At 35.5% G+C, this 19,247-nt stretch overlaps 1 protein-coding gene across 1 annotated transcript in view; it reads left to right on the top strand.

Annotated features, from left to right (window-relative positions):
- Positions 1 to 7,939: 7,939 nt before the first annotated feature.
- LOC110449680 (arginine kinase-like) overlaps positions 7,940 to 19,247 on the top strand; it is a 32,621-nt gene continuing 21,313 nt past the window's right edge. The window contains exon 1 of the mRNA XM_021496697.1: positions 7,940 to 8,266. Within this exon, the coding sequence (XP_021352372.1) occupies positions 8,259 to 8,266 (8 nt within the window). The 5' untranslated portion in view covers positions 7,940 to 8,258. The remainder of the gene's footprint in view (positions 8,267 to 19,247) is intronic.

Below are 19,247 nucleotides of genomic sequence, written 5' to 3'. Positions count from 1 at the left end.
TCAATGAACCGGTTACATTGTAGATCTTTATATAAGCTAGGGGTCGTAAATGAACCGGTAACATTGTCGATCTTTATATAAGGTAGGGGTTGTCAATGAACCGGTGACATTGTAGATCTTTATATAAGGTAGGGGTTGTAAACGAACCGGTAACATTGTAGATCTTTATATAAGGTAGGGGATGTAAATGAACCGGTAACATTGTAGATCTTTATATAAGGTAGGGGCTGTAAATGAACCGGTAACATTGTAGATCTTTATATACGGTAGGGGTTGTCAATGAACCGGTAACATTGTAGATCTTTATATAAGGTAGGGGTTGTAAATATACCGGTAACATTGTAGATCTTCATATAAGGTAGGGGATGTCAATGAACCGGTAACATTGTAGATCTTTATATAAGGTAGGGGTTGTAAATGAACCGGTAACATTGTAGATCTTTATATAAGCTAGGGGTCGTAAATGAACCTTATATGAAGATCTACAATGTTACCGGGATATTTACAACCCCTACCTTATATAAAGATCTAAAATGTTACCGGTTCATTGACAACCCCTACCGTATATAAAGATCTACAATGTTACCGGTTCATTTACCACCCCTTCTTTATATAAAGATCTACAATGTTACCGGTTCATTGACACCCCCTACCGTATATAAAGATCTACAATGTTACCGGTTCATTGACACCCCCTACCGTATATAAAGATCTACAATGTTACCGGTTCATTTACCACCCCTTCTTTATATAAAGATCTACAATGTTACCGGTTCATTTACCACCCCTTCTTTATATAAAGATCTACAATGTTACCGGTTCATTGACAACCCCTACCTTATATTAAGATCGACAAAGTTACCGGTTCATTTACAACCACTACCTTATATAAAGATCTACAATGTTACCGGTTCATTTACAACCCCTACCTTATATTAAGATTTACAATGTTACCGGTTCATTTACAACCCCTAGCTTATATAAAGATCTACAATGTTACCGGTTCATTTACTACCCCTCCTTTATATAAAGATCTACAATGTTACCGGTTCATTTGCAACCCCTAGCTTATATAAAGATCTACAATGTTACCGGTTCATTTACCACCCCTTCTTTACATAAAGATCTACAAATGTTACCGGTTCATTTACCACCCCTCCTTTATATAAAGATCTACAATGTTACCGGTTCATTTACAACCCCTACCTTATATAAAGATCTACAATGTTACCGGTTCGTTTACAACCCCTACCTTATATTAAGATCTACAATGTTACCGGTTCGTTTACAACCCCTAGCTTATATTAAGATCTACAGTGGTACCGGTTCATTTACAACCTCTACCTTATATAAAGATCTACAATGTTACCGGTATATTTACAACCCCTAGCTTATATAAAGATCTACAATGTTACCGGTTCATTTACAACCCCTAGCTTATATTAAGATCTACAGTGGTACCGGTTCATTGACAACCCCTACCTTATATTACTACCACTTTAAACTTATTTGTAAATATGCTATCTACATGTTTGGTGAGACACATTACTAGCTGTAACGAGGTAGATGTCTACTGAGGCCTGTCTATTTCTTTGTATATTTTTGCAATGATGTAAGCACGTATCGGTTAGATATACTAACACTGTGCTAACTTGTCGTGTACGACAGTACATTTCTATCCTTACAAGTCAGACTACGTGCACCATTATCGCACCATCAGGCTCACTGTACCGTAACATAACGCTCCGATGATTATGATGAAAATAATTTCTATCTCAAAATTCGTTACCAAAATCATTATAATGCATATTTCAACCCTACTTGGCTCTTTACATACGTAAAATAAGGAAGGGACGTTTTTCGGGGCTCTCCCGGTTGCTCTAATTTCACGGAGACTCGGGATGAGGATAGAGTCGGCGATTTTTCAGACTCCGTTTTGGAGTCATTGGAATCGTCTGGGTTGGACTGAGAAGGCCCTTCCGATGTTTCCCAATCCCGGCCCGAGATGCTGATCCGGTGCCTCCAGAGCTTTCTGCTTCATTTCGCACTTTACTTGCAATCTGAGATGAGGTTGGACCCGTTTGCGTCTGAGGATGCACGCCACAGTTCTGCAGGCAAGGGCGCTGGCGAGAAGAGGCAGGCTTCTGGCTCCTCCAGGCGTCGGAAGAAGAGGGCAAAACTGCTGCTTTTCAGCAGCAGGCTACCCCTCCGACTTCCGCTCCGGCGGAACATCGGAAATCTTCCTTCCGCTGTAGGGGTTCCCATAGGGGTCGAGGCAAAGCGAACATTTTCAGAGGTAGGAAGGGTTCCTGACTCTTCCTTGCCCTTGGTAACTCCTTGTCCACTGTCTGTCGTCGATCCCACGCCCTTAAGCGCGGGAGGCTCCGCTGATGTGGTTTGGGACGGGCTAAATTGGCCCCTCCGGACTTGCCAGTCGGCGGTCGGCTGTCCCATTTCGTTCCTCAGTGGAAGGAAATCACATCAGACAGTTGGGCCCTAGGGGTTGTGCCCAAGGGTCTCTGCATCCCGCTTCTTCCGGATCCACCTCTGGCGCGAGATCTTTTTCCTTCTCCTTCCGATCCGGGAAAGGTGGAGGCTCCCAGATCGGAGGTTCAGGCCATGATCGCGAAGGGCGCGATCGAGGAACTTTCACCGGACCGGTGGTATCCAGGGTTTTACTCCCGGGTCTTCCTCGTGAAGAAGAAGTCCGGTGCCTGGAGGCCTATTATCGACCTCAGTACGTTCAACACGTACGTCGATTCCCCGCACTTCCAGATGGAAACGCCACGACGCATCATTGCGTCAGTGCGTCCAGGGATGTGGTCTACGTCCATCGATCTGAAGGATGCTTACTTTCACGTCCCTGTCAAGAGGTCGGCCAGGAATTTCCTCTGGTTCACTTTCGAGCAGAAGGTTTACCAGTTTCGCGCTATGCCCTTCGGCCTCACTACGGCCCCCTTGGTTTTCACCAAGTTATTGCAGGTAGTAGTTGGGCACCTCCACAGTCTCAAGGTAGATGCACAAATCTACATTTAGTGGATCCAGTTATCCTGTCCCGGAGCACGAGGTCAGTTCTTGGCGTTCTTGGCCGCCTAGGGTTCATCCCTTCCAGAGTGAAGTCAGAGGTTCTCCCCTCCGAGGATTTTGTTTTCCTCGGTTATCGGTTCAGAACCGATCTGGGGTTGGTCCTTCCACCAGCGTCCAAATTCGAGAAGGCCTCTCTGTTGGTCTCCGTTCTGGTCGGTGTGGAGCGGATTCAGGTTCGATAGTTCCTTCGGTTCCTCAGTTACCTAAATTCACTGGCGGATGTGGTTCCCTTGGGTCGGCTTCACATCCGTCCGCTCCAGCTGTTCCTTCTGTCAGTTTGGTCGTCTGAATGTTCTGGCCGACACTCTGTCTCGGTCTCGGAGTCCGGTTCTCACCGAATGGACCCTCAAGCGTTCGGTGTCCCGGTCTTTTTGCCTGGTTTGGGACAGATCCCATGTCTCGGCTGTTCCAGTCTCTCCAGCCCGGTCGCTCCGATATCTCTGCGGCGACCATCTCGCGCTGGATTGTTTAGACTGTTCGAGCTGCGTATGAGTCGGCAGGGGATCAGTCCTAGCGGGTGTCAGGGATTAGGGATCATGAGGTTCGCGCTTTAGCTACTTCGTGGGCCTTATTTAATGGTTCTTCTTACGCTGAGGTCATGACAGCTGCTGATTGGAGGGGTCATTCTACGTTCACGGAGTTCTATCTCCGATCTTTAGCTGGACAGTCTGACGGGTTGTATTCTTTGGGCCCTCTTGTGGCTGCCCAGTCCGCTGTCTGTCCTCCATCTTCTTTTGCATGAGCCTCATTATGTCTTCGTCCGCGTGATTCGGAACGCTGGTCGTAATCAGGCTCTGTGTCACAAAAGAAAATATATTTTAAATTTTTCCTCTGGAGGCATGGGTCCTATTGTTGGAACCCTTTATCGCTCCACGGAGACACTACTGCGGTAAGTCGAATTCGCATTATAATGACTGTGGTAACGTTTTTTGAAATATAATTGAGGTTTCTCTTGAGTAACCAATTTCTATAATAAATACTTACCAAAGTCATTAGGTGAGTTATTTTACGTATGTAAAGAGCCAAGTAGGGTTGAAAAATGCATTATAATGACTGTGGTAAGTATTTATAATAGAAATTGGTTTCACAATAGAAACTTCAAGTTTACAAAGCCACTATCGCCATCTCTAGATGTAACTTGTAGGAAAGGGATATGTATATCACCCGTTTAAGAGTGACATAAAATTGAATATTGAAACGGCCACAGTACACAAGTATACCACCTTTCAGCAGCGAATTCTGATTTATTTTAATCAGTCTTATTGATAGTGCCTATTGGTTTTTTTTATGTCTGATATAGAAATAAGACCGATTCACACACAATGTACCAGACAGTTAACAAACTTTCAAATTTCTTCTTTAGGCATTGCATATTTAATTTACTTTTAACGAGGAAACTTTCATCATCGTTTTATTTAATCAAAATAGTGTCAGCAGGAGGATGTATAACATCATTATTTTAAATGTAAATCAATATTAAATAAACCCCGATGTTGACAAACGTCATTTAAAGCTGTAAAGACACATACTGTATCTATAAAGACATATGCTGTATCTATTCAGACACACACCGAATCTATAAAGACACCTGCTGTATCTATAAAGACACATACTGTATCTATAAAGACACATACTGTATCTATAAAGACATATGCTGTATCTATTCAGACACACACCGAATCTATAAAGACACCTGCTGTATCGTTTCTAATAAGGCACATACTGTATCCATTAATACACATGGTGTGTCTATAAAGACATATGCTGTATCTATTAAGACACATGCTGTATATATAAAGACAAAGCTGTATATATGAAGACATATGCTGTATCTATTCATACACATGCTGTATCTATTCAGACACACCGTATCTTTAAAGACATCTACTGTATCTATTCAGACATATGCTGTATCTATTCAGACACACCGTATCTTTAAAGACATCTACTGTATCTATAAATACATATGTTTGATCTGTTACGACACACACACTGTAACTATAAAGCGATAACGACACTTGCTGTATCTATAAAGATACCTGTTGTATCTATAAAGATACCTGTTGTATCTAAAAACACAGATACTGTATCTATAGAGACACATGGTGTATACATAAAGATACCTGTTGTATCTATAAACACAGATACTGTATCTATAGAGACACATGGTGTATACATAAAGATACATGGTGTACATATAAAGACACATATGTTGACCTATGAAGACATATGCTGTATCCATTAAGACACACGCTTTATCGATAAAGACACTTGCTGTATCTATAATGACACATACTGTATCTATGAAGACATATGCTGTATCTATACAGACACATACTGCATCTATGAAGACATACTGTATCTATAACGACAGGTACTGTTTCTTTAAAGACACATGTTGTATCTATAAAGACAGAAACTGTATTTATAAAGACACATGCTGCACCTATAAAGACATATATTGTATCTATAAAGCTGTAAAGACACATTCTGTATCTATAAAGACACATACTATATATATTAAGACACATTCTGTGTTTATGAAGACACATATACTGTATCTATAAAGACACTTACATAATCTATATTGCACAAACCCTATAATCAATGTAGAACAGGCGGCAGAATCTAAAGTGCAGCTTTTACCAAACAATTAACAGTTTTTAAATACCATTGCCTATATACGACTTGTACTAGTTTTTTTTTAAATCCCCGAGAAGATTTACATAACCATTGTATAACGCAGTGACGTAACGTCAGTATTATTGCGCACTTATCACTTCACTGTCTGCACCATCTCGTCAGTTTATTACCCGGTGTAACAGTTGCAGGTGTTTACCTTTTATGTACGGAATACCGAGAGAGGAACTAACTGCACATTTGAATACCTTGTAATGTAGTACTTGCAGTTTATATATTCATCTAGGGCTTTCTGTAGGTTGTGTGTGTCATAGAGTAGAACACACGTGTATAGTTGTACAAATGTTTCTGTAAAAATGTGATGTCTTTAAAATCTTAAAATGAATTAAAATATCTCTAAACATAGTTTAAAAAACCTTATCGCTGATTCATTTAAAACCATCTCTAATGCGTTCAAAAGTACTAGTATATTTGTGTATACATTTATATTTCTACACCAATTTGAAAAGGAAAATCAATTGGTGCTATTTTAAATGAAGCCTTTTCGCCTCCTCGATCCTGGTGTTGTGTTGGCCCGTTCCTGAACATCTATCTCACAGAGATTTCCATTGATCACACAAGACAAGGTAAAATGGCCTCAAAATGTTCACGAAATTCTTACACAACTCAAGAATCGCATGACTGAAGCGAATCGTTTGCGAATGCTGCATTTAATGGCTCATTCCCCGAACACCAACTCTGGAGAATTGAAAGGAAGGTGTTTATATAGGAAATCCTTTGAAGTTTAGTTATAGCCTGTTTCAACTAAGAATGTCAACTCATTTTGTAGATATGATACTATGGTCAATAATAAAATGGATAAAAAAAAAATATTTTCTACATATAACTGTAATACACATTTAACACAGAACTAAGTAATAGAAAATAATCATTAAGTATTATTTTTTACATTATATGAAAACGAAAAATAACATTACATTATATGAAAAACTAAATTCCTTAATTTAAGCCACATTGATACTAATGTCAGCAATAAAATACAGTTTCTATTCCTACATATAACAGTAATACACATTTAATACAGCACTAAAAGATAACCATTATTTAACATAAATATAAACAGTAAACCTTTGTGGAGCTAAAGTAGATGAAGAATTTTGCATGAATCATGATGATTTTAGTTGGAATGGATTTTTGGAATTCAGAAGTTTTGCCAAAAAGTATAATATCTTCCTTTATTTCGAATATTTGGTCAGTTTTTAAGTATATCCATCTACGTATGTCTTGCCAGAAGTTATTTGTTATTTGACACTGTTAAAANATTTTTTATTGTTTTTTGTTCAATGATTGAATTATGTCTTTACTTGGAGTAGGGAGAGATATAAACAGGTGATTCATTTTTGCAATGATAAGAGATTTAGGAACAGTTATTCTCCTTATAGGTGTTAAAATTCTTCTTGACCATTGATGTAACTTGCCATCTATAATACTAATAATTTTGTTGAAATTTACAGTAACCATGTCTTCTATATTGACAGAGAAATCAATCCCAAGTAAGGTAAATTTGATTGTTCCCCATTTTAGTTTTTTCAGTATTTACTTTTAACCCTGATATTTTAGCATATTTATATCATATACAGATTTTGTGCCATTTAAAATAACGGATATGTCATCAACGAACTGTGAGAGCCCGTGTTCTTTGATATTTATGTTTATGCCCTAAAGTTTTTATTGTTTTTTACTAATATTTCAACTACCAAAAGAAATAAGCAAGATGATACCGGATCCCCTTGTCTACAGACCCTTTTTATGTCTACAAAGTTGGGTTAAAAAAACATTCTGTATGATAGCCGAGGAAGTATTTGTATTAAAACATAACAGATAATAATATAAAACTGAAGTCACACAAGTTAAACATAATTCATAGAAATCTGAAAATAAGTACAAGTTTAACTAATATATGACAATATTTATAAGAGAATTCACACAAATCTAAAAATACAAGTTTAACTAATATATCATAATAAATATATGACTTATTCTGAAAACTGTTCTAAATATAATTATTATTTTGCAATTATTAGCAGTTATTGATTATCCTATTAGAAGTTGATTTACCTGTACACCATTTCTGCAATAGACTATAACTCACTATCATGACAACTGGCCACCTATGTAAACATGTGATTATAAGCAGAGTTGGTGTTCGGGGAAGACCCCCATTTAATGCTGCTTTGTAAAAGTGGGAGGCACTAATTACACTCGTTAACGCTGACATAACATTGTAGAGATTTAATCGTTTACACAACACATGGACGAGTTATTTTATCAACGTATAACATCAATGAAAAAAGCCATCCTGTTTGTAAATACGAACAAGCTTACAGTGTGTCATGCGAGACGTGTCGACACAACATCATGCATGCGTGCAAATAGTCCTACGCTCGTGACTGAACCTCGATATTCATTATTTCAGCAACAGCAGGAGCGACGAACGGTATTCCTGTTTATATACAGTGAAAAATACATCCATGAATTGGTAAGTAGTTCTATAAGGTAAATATCTCTCCAGTTAGCGACAAAAAACCCTTTTTACGCTTGCTTGTTTGTTTGTTTGGGGTTTTACGTCCTATGAAAGGGGCTATTTAGTCAAATGAAAACCTGAAAATCGTGTCGATACCAAAAATATGTATCTCCTAACGAAAGTTTCCGTAGTTGATAATGATATGACCTGAAGCTAACGTCCAATGCGGTCAGTTTCATCTTTTGGGAAAGCCGGTGATAAATATAGCAACGACCAAAGTTTTGTCGGCCGCTATCGGCCATCGTAGTCGACAGGGTAGTGCTGTACATATTTGATACTAACTGTGTTTTGTTCTCAAATAATCTATGTAATTAAGTACAAAACACATTTAGTTAGTTCAAACTAAACGTTTTTCGCCATTACAAATAATTAGGTACAAAACACATTTAGTAAGTTCGACTAAACATGTTTCGTCATGACGATTAATTATGTACAAATAACTATGTACAAAACAAGTCAGGTGTTCCTCTCTCCTTAATTTGTAATAAAACTTCCCCGATCTGAGGTGTGCATTTAATCATTATGATAAGGAATTGAAGTGTGTTCGACTTGGGCTGTACCAGCGCATAGACACTGTCCAAATGTGTGATGACATAATATCACTTGGCTTACTTAAACATAGACTTGCCATGTATTAATAGAGTACAGTATATATCAGTAGGTACCAACACTAAATATTAAGACACAAAGTACTATTCTGAAAGACCAAGCTATGTAGAACTTGATGGACTTCGCTATAGTTAACTTGTGTGATATCGATCATCTATCAGTGGTGAAGCTAGGCCGGTCTGTACACATTGCTTAGCTGGTTTGCTGGTACACCACGTCATAATGGAGGCTTGCATCTTGCGTGCAAGTATTGTAATTTGCGAATATTAATACTACCTATCATGATATAATTCAATCGCCTTGACACGTATTAGCTCTCCTCTGCGTCCACATATAGTTGTCACGTGAAGCAATAGATCATATCAAAGCAGTGGCACAGTATATGTATGTACAAAATATATGTATGTACAAAATAAATGTATGTACAAATTATATGTATGTACAAAATATGTGTATGTACAAAATATATGTATGTACAAAATATATGTATGTTCAAAATATGTGTATGTACAAAATATATGTATGTACAAAATATATGTATGTACAAAATATGTGTATGTACAAAATAGGTGTATGCACAAAGTATATGTATGTACAAAATATATGTATGTACAAAGTATATGTATGTACAAAATATGTGTATATACAAAATATATGTATGTACAAAATATAAGTATGTACAAAATAAATGTATGTACAAAATATATGTATGTACAAAATATATGTATGTACAAAATATGTGTATATACAAAATAGGTGTATGTACAAAGTATATGTATGTACAAAATATATGTATGTACAAAGTATATGTATGTACAAAATATGTGTATATACAAAATATATGTATGTACAAAATATATGTATGTACAAAATAAATGCATGTACAAAATCAATGTATGGATGTTCAAAATAACAAAATATATCCATGTACAAAATAAATGTATGTACAAAATATAAGCATGTACAAAAAAATGTATGTAGAAAATATATGTATGTACAAAATATATGTCTGTACAAAGTATGTGCATGTACAAAATAAATGTATGTACAAAATATAAGCATGTACAAAGTATATCTATGTACAAAGTATATGTATGTACAAAGTATATTCATGGACAAAATATATGTATGTACGAAGTATATGTATGTACAACATATATGTATGTACAAAATAAATGTATGTACAAAATATAAGCATGTACAAAATAAATGTATGTATGTACAAAATATATTTATGTACAAAGTATACGCATGTACAACATATATGTATGTAGAAAATATATGTATGTACAAAGTATATGCATGTACAAAGTATATGCATGTACAACATATATGTATGTACAAAATAAATGTATGTACAAAATGTATGTATGTACAAAATAAATGTATGTATGTTCAAAATAACAAAATATATCAATGTACAAAATAAATGTATGTACAAAATATAAGCATGTACAAAAAAAATGGATGTACAAAATATATGTATGTACAAAATATATGTATGTACAAAATATATGTATGTACAAAATATATGGATGTACAAAGTATATGCATGTACAAAGTATATGTATGTACAACATATATGTATGTACAAAATATATGTATGTACAAAATATATGTATGTACAAAGTATGTGCATGTACAAAATAAATGTATGTACAAAATAAATGTATGACAAAATATAGGCATGTACAAAGTATATCTATGTACAAAGTATATACATGTACAAAATATTTGTATGTACAAAGTATATGCATGAACAAAATATATGTATGTACAAAGTATATGCATGTACAAAGTATATGTATGTACAACATATATGTATGTACAAAATATATGTATGTACAAAGTATATGTTTGTACAAAATAAATGTATGCACAAAATATAAGTATGTACAAAGTATATGTATGTACAAAATAAATGTATGTACAAAATATATGCATGTACAAAATATATGTATTTACAACATATATGTATGTACAAAATATAAGCATGTACAAAGTATATGTATGTACAAAGTATATGTATGTACAAAGTATATGCATTTACAAAATGTGTATGTACAAAGTATGTGTATGTACAAAATAAATGTATGTACAAAATATATGCATGTACAAAATATATGCATGTACAAAATATATGTATGTACAAAGATTGCTAATTACCATTCTACTGGAGCAATGATTGATAGGGACATCCTTTCTTAAATTGCAATTTAGATACTCTCAACAATGATTCTTAATTTATGAGTACCCAACTTCTTTTAATATTACTGTCAGGTGATGTACATCGTAACCCTGGACCGATAATCACAGATAAATATATGACTTATAATAGTTCAATACTACATTTAAATGTCAGATCTATTCGTAATAAATTTGACTTACTTGATTCTGAATTCGCTGATATTGGCATTCTTTGTATCACTAAAACTCACTTGAACAATACTCTAGATGATGATCTTATTCTACTTAAATCTCACTCACAATTATTCAGAGAAGATCGTAGAGATAGACCTGGTGGAGGAATAATTATTCATGCTAAAACAATATTCATGCTGTTAGAAGATCTGATTTAAAACCAATTAATATGGAAAATATGGTGCTGGAAATTACCACATCTAATAAAAAAAAAATTACTTTACTGTTTATATAGATCATCAAACTCTCTAGTACAGTACTGGCCAACATTTGACAACCTAATTGAAAATCTTGTGGATGCTAACTCTAATGTAATAATTACGGGTGACATAAATAAGGATATGCTACTTTTACCTAATAATTCACATCTTGCCAAAATCTTAACAAAGTTTCAATTAGTTAATCTAATCCAATCTCCTACGAGGATAACTAATATTTCTTCTACCAGTATTGATGTGATTTATATTAATAACATAGGTTTAGTACAGAATAGTACAAAGTTCTCTCTCCACTCTGTAGTGACCACTGTCCAATAATTTTAAACTTGTCTTTTAAAGTATTAGAAAGAAAAGTCATATATTTACATTTGCATGGCATTGTCACTATATAGCCTCTTTGAAAGCTTTGTCGTTGATGGGACTTTAATTACCATGCATCACGAGACACAATTATTAGCGTATTAATACAACACTTACCGGAGCTACAATATCCAATATAAATAAACATGACGGCTGCTGAAATATCGCTGGGTATTGTGAGATTTGACAATGTCATTGTAAATTTATGTGCAAAATAAAAAAAATAAATAAAAAAAACCACTTTATTACAACGAAAACAAGACCAAGTTCTGCAATATCGTACAAAATGCACATCGGTTGAAATCACCAATGCCGGCAATGGAAACAATTTTAACGCTCTGACATGCAATTTATTAGAAATATCGTCTGTTACACTGCACTGATCAACAGGGATTCATTACAAATGTCTAAAATACACATATTCTATATACCTACTGACACACATGTTACAGACCTACTGATATGAGTCACAGCACACATCAACATTTCAGACATTTGTAACGAACCTGTGCTCCCTATCAGTTTCTGACGACATGTCAACTGACGAGGCAATTATAAAATCAATACATTCACGCCTGGATTCTTCACAAAATGAGCAAAGAGAAAAGTTCGAATTACCTTCCAAAAATAACTCCCTCGTGGAGGGCAAGGTCGGATTTACGTTGTTCACTGTATTTGTCCATGCGCGAAATTTTTTTCAGCTCAGAGTTCTAGTGATAAACTTAAATCACCCTATAGACATATCATACGCAATTGTATTGATACTGAATTGTGGAATACAATTGAAGTGTTTGTTAAAATTTCAAAGTACTACTTTGTTTGCCAATCAGCACGCGACAATACGCTGTTCGAACTATTGAACGAAATTGTGTGGACTGTCGATAAGGCGGGCATTTTGAATTTTGAATATAAATTATAAGTTAAAAAAGAACATAAGAGGCAGAGATGTTCAAAGATGTCCTATTGTATGACATGAGGAAACAATAAGGTAAAACTTTGACCGAAAGTGGGTTTCTGGGGGTACCAAAAGGGGTAGGGTAAATCACAATTATATTTTGCTGTTTTCAAAATGAGCTTAAATAGACAAAATAATACCATTTCTGTTTTTGAAAACATGTATAAATTAGACAAGCATATGTAACAGAATGAAAAATGACAGAAATTCAATCGTCACTTAAAGGATTAAGTCAGGAGGGTATTTTTGGTCATTTTCAATTGAAAAGTAATTTGTTTTCTCAATAATTTCGTTTCTAATAAACATTTTGACTTGAAATTTACAACTTTACTCATTTAAGAAGACTTACATAAATTGAATATTGACTACATACTTCCCTTTTGTTTTATACTGAGTTATGGCTTCTGGACATATATCAAACTTGGTCTATTTCTAATATCTCTCAAATTGAAGTGAATTAAAAGGTGCAGGACATCCTTTATATGCTGTAAGTATAAGATGTTTATAGTTAATATTGTATATTATATGTATCATATAATATTTGCTCAGCACCTGTGGCTGAAGTGAGTCCCAGGTCCTGTGATGTTTTCTCTCTTAGCAAAGTTAACTTACATATAAAAAATGACATTTATTACCATAATTTCAGTAAAATGATTGGTTTATTATATAAAGTTTGATTTGCTGGTAATTTTAAGTCTCCTAGCCTCAAGGAAAGTATCTGCTTTAACGCTAAAGTTAATCGATTTCATTGTTTTATCAAATGTTCTGCCTATTTCCAATGTTTATCCGCTGATTGACATAAAGGCATTTGGGGATAAGCATGCAGCTTGGCATAGATATTAGTTATATGATGATATTTAGTCTGTGAAAGTTTCATACTTATCCAACAATGCCTTTTTACTTAAAAAAACATTTTCCTGTGATTTGGAGTACAAGGACCAAAGTGCATCTCCTAACACCAAATATTTCTTGACTATAGTAGTAAGAGGGGCGTTTGACATGCTACACTGACCAAAGGTCAGACAGTTTATGCTTTGAAAACGCAAAGAGAGACTAAATAATTCGTTCAAATTAATGCTTGCAATCAACAGTTAATCATTTAATTGATTTCATATGGTGTATTTGTAACATTCAATGCTAGCTGCTACTCATGTTATTTCTTAATTACTTTTCTTCCCTTTTTGTTACATTATGTTAACCATGCCTCATTTATTAGGATGTTTGAGATGCTGTTTGGAGATGATTTTGATTCAGAAAAAAATGCATGTACTTGTTTTCCAGAGAGGCTAAGTAAATAAAGTGAGAAGTTACCTTCTCTCCTCGGTTGGAAAGGCATTTTTTGTCGCTAAAACGTACGGCTGTACAGTTAAGGATTTCCAAATTACTGATTAAAAACGCCAAGAAAACATTGTCTCTTGTTAATTTCTCGACATGAATTGTTCGTAAGGAGTATCAAACTATAGTATGATGAAACATTCTGTGACAAGGGTGCCAGGTTTAGGTGGTGTAGGTAAACCGGAGTTCCCGGGGAAAAACCCACCGACCTATGGCCAGTACCTGGCAACTGCCCCACGTAGGTCTCGAACCCAGCTTAGTGGTGGAGGGCTATTGGTAGCAGATATCAGACACCTGCCAAACGTTTGATTCTTTGCATTATTTCTAGTGGTCTATTTAACTGATGTAACTAATTCAAATAACTGAAAGATTCGATATTTAAAGAGAACATTTATTTGTTTTATAGTTTTGAGAGACGCACTATACTGATGTTAATTCTCTGAATGAGAACGAAGTGGTTTTGGTTTAGAGTATTTTCCTTTCCTTGATGGCATGTGATGTCCATTAAACGGATAGGGTAAACAACAAGGAATCGTAGGTTTGAAGGAAAACATACTCTGCATAAGGCATAGACACTCTGTTTATATGTCGAAGACTGATCAAGGGGCATACAATATGTTCTGATCTCAGCCTAGTCCGAATTATTCTGACGTTTTATCGACTTTTTTCATATCGGTGTGTCGTCGATTAACCGACGGTTAATCGACGACACACCGATATGAAAAAGTCGATAAAACGTCAGAATAATTCGGACTAATCTCAGCCCTATCTGAAATTATCTGTCTGTGAAAATGATCGACAGCTTTTTAAATGCATTGACTGGCGTAACACTAAACAGTGTCAACACCTGCAAGTACGTGTATGTTAAAAAAATAATCCGAACAAGAATGAAATATAGAAAGGAATGACTCCTTACACCTGAAACGTCTGATTTTCTCAATGCTTTTGCTTCAGATGAACGCGAACATTTCACTCAAAAAAGTACAATTCTTCGAATAATTTTGTTCTTAAATATTTAACTCGACCAACGTGACTATGTTTATATGTATTTATCACATTTCTCTAACTCTACTTCTCCACACTGTTACCGTCTTATTGACGAAACTCTCGACATCTTTATCGTAACAATCTCTACAATATTTCCGTCTCATTTCGAATCTCGAGCCCTACACCTCTACAATATTTTTGTCTCATTTAAAATCTCTAAATGCTTGATCTTCCATGAAATTGTCTCATTTTCAACTTTGACTCTTATATCTCTTCGATGTAAACAGATGCAGTTTGTATGCCAGTTTTATAATATAACGTTGTCTGATTGCTATTTAGGTAACTCTACATTATACCCAGTGACAAAAGTTAGTCAAGCGATACGTAGACCATTGCATCTACAAGAACACACACAAACATGTTCAGGACCATGACGAACGCTTGGGCAAAGTTACGCCTTCTATTGTTTAGTTAAATGGTGGGCTGTTTTAGTCCAGAAAGGTCGCGCGATGGTATTGCTACTGTACGTTCAAATACATGAACAGGTTCCTAAGCACTTTGGTGATGACCTATCCTATGGTAAAGCCAAGATAGTACTATTTGCGCAATTGCGGAATCGTCAACTTACTGCTTCAGAAAGCCGTCGGTAATACATCATCACCATAATCACCGAAATGTGTGAGCTTTCGATTTGGCGAGGTTCATTCCGCAGCGTCATGTTCGTCGTAGCGTGAGGCACGTTCTCCACAAAGCTTCTCATTGGAGACGACATACGTCTCGGTTTACTATTTTTTCTTCCAGAACAACAAATAATATACAACATTTATATAGCGCCCTATATAATTTGTAAAAGTACTCTAAAGCGCTTTTCAACATATGGATAATAGTAATGGTTATAATTGTGAAAACAAAGGCTTACAATCACTTTTATATATTTAAGCAAGCAATGTGCACATAATTGAACAAAGGAAAGGGTGGTATTTCCATGACGTCTTTGCAAGGATTCTAAAATGCAGACGTGAAGAGGTGAGTTTTGATGCCCTTCTTGAACTTGGCCAGGGTATTTGACTTTCTAATAGCAGATTGTAAGCTATTCCACAATGTAGCCAAAACCCTCCCAAAGCATCTGCTTCCATAGGTCACTGTACGAGATTTTGGGACACACAACAAGGATTCTGACTCCGACCGCAGTGATCGTGACGGCTGATACAGGACGACAAGCTCATGTAGGTACTGAGGAGATGTTCCATTCAGTGCCTTGTATGTGTACACCAGAAATTTGTACTGCGACCTGTATCGTACAGGTAACCAGTCTAACGAATAAAGCACAGGTGTGATGTGCTCTCCCTTTCGAGTACGAGTAACTAGCCGTGCTGCATTGTTCTGGACCCTCTGCAGACGAATAGTTAGTTTGTCAGATATACCACAGAGCAGGGCGTTACCATAATCCAACCGAGCGTTAACAAGTGAATGCACTAAAATCTTGCATGCATCTGCAGTTATAAACTGCCGAATACAGCCGAAGTTTCTGATCTGGTAGTAACAGGATTTGGCTATATCGTTCACTTGTTTTACCATGTTCAGTGAACTATCAAAGTATGCCCCTAGGTTTTTAACAGCTGGAACAGTCTCAATAGTTCTGGCACCGACCTTGAGCTGGAGAGCCATTGTTTGCTGACACTTTGGGGAAAAGACGATTAAGCATGTTGGCGTTCATCCATATACTGATAAGCTTCCAGACTTTTTAAGACTGTATTCCAACTGTCCTGTGGTTTGATGACCATTTAAATTTTTGTGTCATCGGATCGGCATAGCAATGATAGCGAAGGATATGGCGACGACAAATCTCTCCAATCGTTTTGGAGTACATACAATATTTTCGTGGTCCTAACACCGACCCTTGAGGAACCCCGAAATCTAGTACTTTGTCATGTGAGGTGGAAGATCCGACGGCAACACACTGTCGTCGTTCACTCAGATAAGACTATCTAGCATAGTGCGGTATCAGTCACTCCATAAGAGTATTCCAGTATGCCATGGTCGATGACGTCAAATGCAGCTGAAAAGTCCATCATGACAAGCACCGCTCTGCACTTGTTATCCAATGCAGAAGCTATATCATCATGTACACGTAGGAGGGCCGTCTCAGTAGAGTGTCCCATGCGGTAGGTCGATTGCATGTTGTCATGGAGACTGTTTGCATGGAGATGAACCTCTAAATGCCGGGACACAACCTTCTCCAAGATCTTAGACAGAAAAGGCAGATTTGAAACTGGGCGGTAGTTTTTCAACTCCTCCTTGTCCATTCCAGGCTTCTTTAGCAATGGCCTGACATGTGCCTCCTTGAAACATAATGGAACCTTTGACTCAGCCAATGATTTGTTCATGATTGAGGTAATCAAAGGAAGCAGGGCTTCAATGCATTGCTTTAATAGGTCTGTAGGCAGTGGATCAAACTTACAGGACTTTGATTCCGAGGTCAAATGAATATCATCACTTGCCATTTAGACCATTTGTTCATGTTTACTATTTTTTATTGTGTAAATAGCGCTCTCTTTCTGGAAAGAGATACTCATGCAGGTAAGATTGGCATGCCCAAATAAGTGGTTAATTATAACCATGTAACTTTGATCAGTTAGCAGTCGACCTGCACTACGGAAATCCTTTGAGACGGGTCCAGTTTGAGGTTGGAAATGAGACGGTAGCAATATATAGAGAATAATACATGCCTTTTTCCATATCACACCCAGTATCAACCCGAGACTACAATATCAGCCCAAGGGGGTGTGATATGGAAAAAGGCTTGTTATATTCTGTTTATTACATACTTACTAATAAAAGATACTTTCTTATGATCTATTTTTCTTTTGAAATATTGAAAAAAAGAAAAAAATCCAAAAGGGGTGTGATACAGGTTTAGCGGGCTGATACGGGTTTTGGGGTGTGATACGGCGAGGGTTGATATGGGTAAGGGTAATTGTGTCGTATCGCATATACAAAAAATCCGTATTTATAAGTAAGTATGGAAGAAAGATATATAGAGCTCTTACCCTGCGTTATTATTATTATTTTTATTTTATTTTTTATTTTTGTCTTCACAGATACATCATGTAAAATATCATATGAGTATACATATATCATGTAAACATATCCTCTCACAGGAGTCACATCTTTGATTTTTTTTCCTTGCTTGGTTTGAGTTCTGGAGTTCAGTATCTGAGAATATTTTTTTTAACCAAACATTACTTATAACTAAACGTCACATAATTTATAGATTTACATCACACCACAAAGACATAAACTATTACAAGGCTATATATATATCCATATATATATTCTGACTTAATAATAATTTCGATCTTCATTGCTATTTAAGTGAACTTCAATTGAACTAAGTATAAAAATTATAAATATTATAGATATATATTGTATATAAGTCAGCTATTTGTTTTAATATCAGGATATGAAATGTGTATAAACATGTATACATAGTATACAAGTAAATCCATTTAAAATAAAAATAGGTGTTTTTTAAATTTTAACACTCCTTCACTCTTTATATATGTTTTCAATTGTATTTCATGCATAAAAATATATGGATATATATAGAGTCATATAACCTATAAACAATCTGCTATACAAATGTAGGGGGAAGCTTTACTACCTAAGAAAGTAAGAAATCTTATTTTAAAATTGTTACATCTTTATGTCATATGGATATGTTGTAATTTATTAATGTTTTTTTATGTAAATACATTTTCCCAGTCTTCTCCTATTTGATTTTTTTTAATTTGTTTACATGTATTTATGTGAACAACTTTTTCGATTGTATATCTTTGTGCAATATTTTTGTTTAAAAATAAAATATTTTGTAAGTAAAATAAGGAAGTTAAGAGGTTGTGATTTGACAATGTTAACTGTATGTCCAAACAATATAATTTTCAAATCAAAAACTACTGTTTTATTTGTTTTTTGTTTTATCCATTCTTCTAGTTTGGTCCAAATGACCTGAGCTTCATTACATTCCCAAAACATATGTTCTAAATCTTCT

Source organism: Mizuhopecten yessoensis, unplaced genomic scaffold (genome assembly GCF_002113885.1).
Source record: "Mizuhopecten yessoensis strain PY_sf001 unplaced genomic scaffold, ASM211388v2 scaffold4783, whole genome shotgun sequence".
In the NCBI taxonomy this organism is placed as follows: domain Eukaryota; kingdom Metazoa; phylum Mollusca; class Bivalvia; order Pectinida; family Pectinidae; genus Mizuhopecten; species Mizuhopecten yessoensis.
This window is presented reverse-complemented; position numbering and strand designations above follow the sequence as displayed.